An 8,334-nucleotide genomic window follows, 5' to 3' on the forward strand; every position below is an offset into this window, starting at 1 on the left:
GCCGCAACTTGAGGCCATTTCCTCTCACTATCACTTGTTACTTGGGAGAAAAGACCAACACCCACCTCGCTACAACCTCCTTTCAGGTAGCTGTAGAGAGCGATAAGGTCTCCCCTCAGCCACCTTTTCTCTAGACTAAACAATCCCCGGTCCCTCAACCGCTCCTCACAGGACTTGTTCTCTAGACCCTTCACCAACTCTGTTGCCCTTCTTTGGACCCGCTCCAGCACCTCAATGTCTTTCTTGCAGTGAGGGGTCCAAAACTGAGCATGGTATTTGAGGTGCGGCCTCACCAGTGCCGAGTACAGGGGCACGATCACTTCCCTAGTCCTGCTGGCCACGCTATTTCTGATACAAGCCAGGATGCTTTTGACCTTCTTGGCTACCTGGATGCACGGCTGGCTCACATTCAGACATCTGTCGACCAACACCCACAGGTACTTTTCTGCCAGGAATGTGATGGCAAAGTTGGCAGCTGGTTAAAGATGGGGGATCTGATGGATGCAGACAGCAGAAGAGGGATCAGATGAGGATTGGGACTAGAGCAAGGGAACAAAGTGTAGGCAGGAAAACTGTGCTAAGGAATTGTTGTGGTGGAATATAAAATGGGCCTGGAAGAGACTGCAAGGTCCTGAAGAGCTCCTCATGCTCGTCTGTGAGAGCCTTGAACTACATGGTTATGCACCGTTTACCGCCGGAGTTTTCACAGTTCCTACCAGCTCAGTGCTGCAATGTGCTGCAGTACGCATGCAGCATTCAGGAAACCGATGGGAAACGACAAGGTTGCCCTCACGACCGTAGCATCACCCTCTTGCGTATTATTCCACTAAGACCGTGGGTTCGCTTGGGGGTTTTTAGTCTTTTTCACTCTTCCTCTGCATGTTTTAAATGCGTGATTTGGGGGCGGGTGTGTGTGTGTGATTTCCTTGTCTTTTCCAGGTCTGGGGGCTACTTACGCGGGCGCGCTCTGCGCTGGGCCGGGCCGCGCCGCCGCCGCCCTCCTCCGCCCGCCGGGAGCAGGAAGCGCCGCCGGGCCGCGCAGTCCACCGCCGCGTTACCGATTCGCTCGCGCGGCTCCTCACCAATCGTGACATCGGGGATCGGCTACAAAGCCGTCGCGTACCCACCCGCCCCCCCCCCGTCGCGTCCCGAGTGGTGCGGCCCCGCGCCGTCGGAACGGGAGAGGCAGGCAGAGCCAACCATCGCGGAGCGGGGGGTTAGGGGGATCGCGGCCGGCGGAGGTACCGCTGAGGGCTGGGACGGAGGGAGGCGGGGGCTTCGCCGGCCCCTGCCGGGAGCGGGAGGGCTCCCCCCCGCCGGCGGGGCGGCGGGAGAGGCTGCCCCTAGCGGGGCCGAAAGCTGGGGTGGTGCAGGCGGGTCCACTTTAAACACCCGGTGACGTCCGATAGCTCTTGTTCCCAGGGAGGAATTACCACCCCCCCACACCCCCCCGCTTGTTTTTCTCTTCGGCGCGCACAGTAGGTATGGTGGCATTGCTTGGGTCAGACAAGGCCTCCTAATTATTTTACACCGGTTGACGGCATTTTAGTAAAAGCTGTATGTGGCTCTTGGGCACGTGCTGCTTTAAAGACCTCTGCAATTATTTTATATATATTGCCCTTTTCTGTAAAACCGGGCTAACTGGCTTAAGAAATTAAAATGACAAATCTGGGTCAGGATTTAAAGCAGTCTCCTTTAAAAAACCCGTCTGCATTAGTAAGCGCTATTTTTAGCTTTTTTAATATCACCGCTGTTGTACTTGTGCTGCCACGGGAAGGAGCGGGTCCCTGTGTTTTAGCAGGAGCGCGTGAGCCCAGAGGCCCCGTGCGGTCCCCGTACAGCTCCCTGAGCCTTACCAAAGGCTTGGCGATGCCACGGTGCCCTCCTTGTGAAGCGAAAAGCAGGCGACCGGTTGAAGCCTGTGTCGTAGGTGTTGACGGAGCTGTGCTGCAGCCTCCGCCCTGCGCCGGTGTGCCGGGTGCGTGCTGTCAAACCAGCTCCCGACCCGGCGGTGGCCGAGGCAAGGCGAGGTAGAGGGGCAGTTACTGCTTGGCATGGTCCTCTTGTCCTGCCTGAAGTACTTGCGCTCAGCAGCGGCCTTCCACCATCGCTTGACATGCCTTGTTATAAACGCGAATAAGGGAAATCCAAAAGCCAATCAGGATAACCAGTCCGTAATTTATTAGTAGGCTATGGCTAAGCAAACAGCGCTGGGCGAACAGGAGGAGTCTCGCTCCAAAGGCCTGTCGCACCAAACAGTTAATGCGTCCGGTATTTATTTCAGTACATCATACATATTCATTACATCTTTTTTACATAGTTATTTTGGATAGTTAGTTGGTTTTTGTTAACAATGACTTATGAGTTATAAATTCTTAACCTTTATCTATTAGGGGTTATAAATTCCAAGATTCCCCTGTCTAGGGAAGCAGGGGAGTCTGTGGTCTGTCTTATGTTATAAACTGCTGGTTTTTCTCATCCTTGAGGCTGTAATAGCCCATTTGTTTCTTCTCCGGTTATCTTATCTCTTGTGTCTGCATGTGTGCATTTCAAAGCTACAATTATCTCACAAGGCATGTTTCTAAGTTTCACACCATCAACTCTAACAAAGCAATCCCTGTTATGTTACAATGGGCCTTACACAACCAACTCTAACAGCACATTATTTAATTAGTTTAAAGAATTATTGCTTAGTCAACATATTAGTACCTTAACCATTACAATCCCCCTCCCTTTTTCTATACCACTAATTTACTTATCAATACCCTATTACCACCCTTCTGGCCGCTTCCAGGATGAAGTTTATATAATGAACAAACTCCAGGTTTTATTACATGCCTCATGATTACGTGGGGTCTGGCGGTGTTACCTTCAAGGGAGGTGGTGTTGTGGTACGTCTTGCTCAAATGCACTTGAGGTACTGTCCTCTGAAAGTCGAAACACCCCAAGGCTGATAAAGGGTAGGTGGAGGTAGAAGGATGAGGAGCCTCGTCCAAGATACGCAACTGCCTTGCTGGCAGAACCAGGAAGAGTTTCTTGACTCCTTCTGTTCTGAGTTTTGTACACCATTCTGCCTGACAGAAAGGTCGAGATGATGACATCCTTAACATGGTATTGGTAGGACGTACACTTTCAGGTGAACACACATTTTCTCTGTTACAAGAATGAAGCTGTTAATGCTTGTTGTTGATATCTCCAGCCAGCTGGTGGTTAAAGCCCTGAGGGGTGTTTTGCAGCAAAACCGGAGAGTCCCTCAAAACCTGAGAGTCCCTCGCAGTCCACAGTGGTGCAAACTCATTCATTAGCAGCTTAAGCTAGAAGAGCCCACTAGAGGCATTCACAGAGTGAATGTGTTTCTATGCCCTGTCTGCCATAACACATGCTATTCCTGATTACAGATGCAGAAAATTGCAGGGTTGAAAATAGGCTTTCATGTAAAAAGCAGGTTATTAATTTAGGGTAATTGGAATGTTTTTTACATTGGCAGCTTTACTGTTGTGTTTGTGTCTCCCCCCCCCCCCCCCCCCAAGTTACAGGAATGTGCTTGAAGTGATTGATTTCCACCATGTTCTCACAGTGCTCGCAGGATCTATTAACAATGGCAAATCTTCATCTCCGGAGTCTCAATTTAAATCTGCATTTACGAAACCACAGAAGAGCTTTCAGCAAGTCACTGCCTGCATGTCGAAGGAAAGTAGTTGTTACAGGTATCGGCTTAGTGTCCCCTCTTGGTGTGGGGACTCAGTTTGTGTGGAAGCGCCTTCTCCAAGGAGACAGTGGGATTGCATCGCTAGATGGGGAAGAATATGCAGGCGTCCCATGTAAAGTGGCTGCTTGTGTGCCAAGGGGAAACAAGGAAGGTCAGTTCAGTGAAGAAAGCTTTGTGTCAAAGTCGGAGATCAAATCCATGAGTTCTGCCACTGTGATGGCCATCGGTGCAGCAGAGCTAGCAATGAAGGACTCTGGCTGGTCTCCGCAGTCTGAACAGGATCGCTTAAGTGCCGGTGTGGCAATTGGGATGGGAATGGTTCCACTGGAAGAGATTTCTGATACAGCTGCTTTATTTAAAACAAAGGGTTATAACAAGGTCAGCCCATTCTTTGTCCCCAAGATTTTAGTCAATATGGCAGCAGGCCAGATCAGCATTAAATACCACCTGAAAGGGCCGAATCATGCTGTGTCAACTGCTTGTACCACAGGCGCACATGCTGTTGGAGACTCCTTTAGATTTATCGCCGCTGGTGATGCTGATGTCATGTTGGCTGGAGGGACTGAGGCTTGCATAAGTCCTTTGTCCTTGGCTGGATTTGCAAGAGCTCGGGCCCTCAGCACGAGTTTTAACTCAAGCCCTAAAATGGCATGTCGACCGTTTGATTCGCAGAGAGAAGGGTTTGTAATGGGAGAGGGTGCTGCTGTGCTGATCTTGGAAGAGCATGAACATGCTGTACAAAGAGGTGCTAGGATCTATGCAGAAGTTTTAGGTTATGGACTGTCTGGTGATGCTTGCCACATAACAGCACCTAATCCAGAGGGAGATGGTGCATTCAGGTAAGAACTATATGGTGATTATGATGGCTGCTTCATATGTTAATTATAGTGGGGGTATGTGTTTCTGTTACTGTATGCTTTTCCTAGAGAAATTCAGTTCAATCTTGAATTAATATTCCAAAAGCCTGAAAACTTAATCTGAAAAATGAAAGCAATTCTGGTAAGGTTTGCCCCAATTTTTTTTTAGTACCATGGTGAAGGCCAGTTCTTGCTAGAATCAGCCTTTTTGCATAGTTATGAAAACTTTCTGTAGATGAAAATATTTTTGCGTTTGGTGCCTACAGCTGTTCACACAAATAAGTCTCAATGGAAACCTCTTTTTAAAGATTTTTGTGGTATGATAGAACCTTTTCACATTCTCCGCCACCCTTTGTCCATAGAGAAGAGAGACCCCACTGCAAAAGCAGCTCATGTCATTTGTTGTGGTCTGAAAGGGGAATAGCATTCCTAAAGAAATCCCAAGTGATGAAAGCTGTAGAGCACTTGGAGGATCTGGTTTGTTAGAATAATTACTGTACATGTAATTAGCATTAATTGTGGCTATTCTTATTTAGAAAAGACTTCAGCTCTTCATAGGGGAAGTATTTAGATCAAATGCCGGTGCTACAATCATGTTTAAATACTTCATTCTGATGCAGCTAAGCAAGTTGGTGGAGGGGCGTAGCAGAAATCCACTTTAGTAATGTTTAGTGAGATGGTAAAGCTTCATCATTGTTAATCTCATCAAAAACAGTTCACAAGTAGGTGATATTCATCTAGTCTTTATCATTGACCTAATTAAATTGTCAGCTAAATTACATGTGTAAGTATACGTACTGTTTGTGAGCTTTTTGTAGGCTGAATACTATTGCTGACATTGGGATCTTTAGTAAAGATTTAGTTTGCATTATTCTGAATGTATGTGAATATTTAATAACAAAATTCAATATATCACTGCACAAATAGATCAAACCTGCATCGTATTGTAAAGCTGTGTTTGCATCTTTATTGGATTATCAGATTTTTCAAGAAGGGTAATATATCAGATTTCCCTTCTATGCTACTGGATTCGTATTTAATTGTTCTGCAGGCTTAGGTATGAGATGAGTAATCAGGAGTGTCTTATCTCAGATTTTCAGACTTGTTTACCCTTGAGATGATATGGCAATATATTGTAAGAGAATTTTTGTATATTTTATGATTGCAGTAGCATATAAATTAAATTCACAGTGGAAAGTAGTTGAACGTTAATCTTTGTATCTCCAAAATGTTGAGCCTTTCCACCCCTGAGATGAGATAATACATTTTAATACAGTCTTCAAACCAATATTTTGTTACTGCAGTGGTGTATGGATTAAATCTGAAACATATACGCTTCTCTTACTTTTCTGTAGGGATTTTATTTGCCATGTCAAAAAAATTCAGGGGAATATATTTTTTGTCATCTTCCAATAACTAATTTAGTTGGAGACTAAGACATATGTTGGAATAAACCTGCAGGAAAGGAGAGGCAAGGCCAGGCTCAGAAGCATGGATATAAAGTGTGTTCTACACAATTAATCTGTTATCTCCTTAAGTAAATATGTTCCTTGCAACTGACGTATTAAACTAAATTAATGTATCTGTTTACCTCACAGTTGATCAGTAATCTTTTTTCCCTCAGTGTTGGCTTACTATGTAGTGATAGTGAGCATCAGTGGCCTCCAACCTAAGCTGAGCTGGATGCTTCTGAGGGTAGAAGGCTGTACTGGAGATAGTTAAATTTGTCCAGCAGCCTGTGCTATCGTGGTTTTTTTGAGCTTCTTTTTTATTTACTTATTTTTCATAAATTTCATAAGAGTCAATGGTCCTTTGCTCTGAGATACTTCCTTAAGCTGTATGTATAAGGAGAGATGTCTAACTCATCCCCTTCTTTCTGTGGGAAATCTGTGAGAAATCACAGTATGGAGCTGTATGGATCTTTCTGTGGTTTTCATAAAAGAGCATGTTTTATAGAGGCAGTCACAGTCCACAGGTAGTCAGGAGTCAGAATGGAACATACAGTGTCAGAGTAGAAGAGTGTGACTTTCAGTAAATTTCACTTTATATATAAGAATTTGTGCTATCTCCTTGCTGTTGCAGGGGGAAGGACAACTTCTAGCCTCTAGAAAGCATGCAAAAGAAGCTCATGAAGAGTATGTCTGCAGAATTTTTCTTTCATTTCCCAATATTTTTATTTGATAGAGCAATTTTTATTCCTAATTTCCTAATACTGTAAATATGAGGGAAAATAAAATTTAAAAACTAGGGAATCTTCTTTTCATTTACAATGGGAAGGGGATTTCTTCAACCTTTGTAGTGAATGTTACAGTAATGTGTTGCTGCACTAGAGAAACGGAGGAAATCTAAATTTTTGTAATAATTTCAGGTAGTTATTTCTTTCTCAAATGTTTTCAAATTTTGCATTGAAAAGGGTCCTTGATGTATTAATGTAGTCTGTAGAGATTGTTTGTTATATCTTCTTTCTTTCTCTTTGTATTTTTCCCAGCTGTGGAATTTTTAGCAGCGAGTCTGATTTTATAGTGGGTCTCAGCACTACTGTCTTTCTTGAGTGGCTAAATGTAGATGCTATTGTGTTTAGTTAGATGAATCCATCTCTTGTCATTTACATCTCTGGTGAAGTATGTCATGCAGATTTTCACATTTAATAAACACTTTAAAACACCCTGTACTTTTGCTTTTGGTTTGTACATGTGTGTTAGTGACAAAAAGACAATGGGAAATTCAGCATTCTGCCCTTTTTTTTTTTTCCTTAGGTGTATGTCTGCAGCGATAAAAGATTCTGGGATCAAACCTGAAGACATAACATATGTCAATGCACATGCAACTTCTACCCCCCTAGGAGATGCTGCTGAGAATCAAGCAATCAAGAGACTTTTTAAAGATCACTCATGTAATATTGCAGTTTCCTCAACAAAAGGAGCAACAGGACATCTCTTAGGGGCTGCAGGAGCTATTGAAGCAGCTTTCACAGCACTGTCCTGTTACCATGGGATTTTACCACCTACTCTAAACTTAGAGAAAACAGAGGCAGGGTTTGATCTCAACTACGTTCCGTTAACAGCTCAGGAGTGGAAAACTGAAAAACGGCGTATAGCACTCACAAATTCATTTGGCTTTGGTGGTACTAATGCAACTTTGTGCTTTGCAAGTGTTTAACTTACACTGTGCATGTTATGAAAAAAGGGCACTGACAATGATTTTCTGTACTGCCACCCTTGGCGTGTACTGTGATCTTTTCTCAGCTTTGAGAATTGCTCTCTTGATCTGCAAGAACTTTATTCACCCTAACATTTACATCAGTAATTCTTTTAGAAAGTGGGAACATCTTTTACTCATTTTAGTAAAAATAAATAAAAGACCTATCCTTTGTGTGGTAAAGATGTTTTTGTTCTTGACTAGAAGAGAAGACATTGATCATGCTGTGGTTTTACTTCATTAGAATAGATTTTTCATACGCATGCAGCACAGAAATTGCTTGGAAACATTTATGCAAAAGGAAGGCTGGCTAACAAGTTATGGCTCCGTAGTCATGGCTTGATGACTTACTGTGTGATGATACAAGGTTTATGACTGAGCTTCCCTTTGTCATGCGTTCCGTTTATAATTCTGCCTTTTTCCTCATCGTAAATTGTTTCAAATGTCATAGACTTACGCACATTCTTCTACACGGATGACCTTCAGGAGAAAATAGTATAGGAGTTCATAAGATTTCTGACAGTGGTTCATTTTCTTTTCAGCTTTATTAATTTCCATATATCGCATTAC

General features: G+C 43.9%; 1 protein-coding gene across 7 annotated transcripts; it reads left to right on the forward strand.

The window, feature by feature from the left end:
• The first annotated feature begins 1,136 nt into the window (after positions 1 to 1,136).
• On the forward strand, positions 1,137 to 7,947 carry OXSM (3-oxoacyl-ACP synthase, mitochondrial). 7 transcript variants are annotated; one of them, XM_075052622.1, is made up of 3 exons: positions 1,137 to 1,241; positions 3,578 to 4,548; positions 7,323 to 7,947. In XM_075052622.1, exons 2-3 carry the CDS (start codon positions 3,599 to 3,601, stop codon positions 7,723 to 7,725), a joined length of 1,353 nt encoding a protein of 450 aa, XP_074908723.1. In that variant the 5' UTR covers positions 1,137 to 1,241; positions 3,578 to 3,598; the 3' UTR covers positions 7,726 to 7,947. The 7 variants fall into 7 exon arrangements, with proteins under 7 accessions (XP_074908723.1, XP_074908697.1, XP_074908714.1 ...); XM_075052596.1 differs by having other exon boundaries at positions 1,143 to 1,241; positions 3,531 to 4,548; XM_075052613.1 differs by having other exon boundaries at positions 1,161 to 1,241; positions 3,537 to 4,548.
• The last annotated feature ends 387 nt before the right edge of the window (positions 7,948 to 8,334 follow it).

The sequence above is a fragment of the Buteo buteo genome, chromosome 2, assembly GCF_964188355.1.
Source record: "Buteo buteo chromosome 2, bButBut1.hap1.1, whole genome shotgun sequence".
Classification (NCBI taxonomy): domain Eukaryota; kingdom Metazoa; phylum Chordata; class Aves; order Accipitriformes; family Accipitridae; genus Buteo; species Buteo buteo.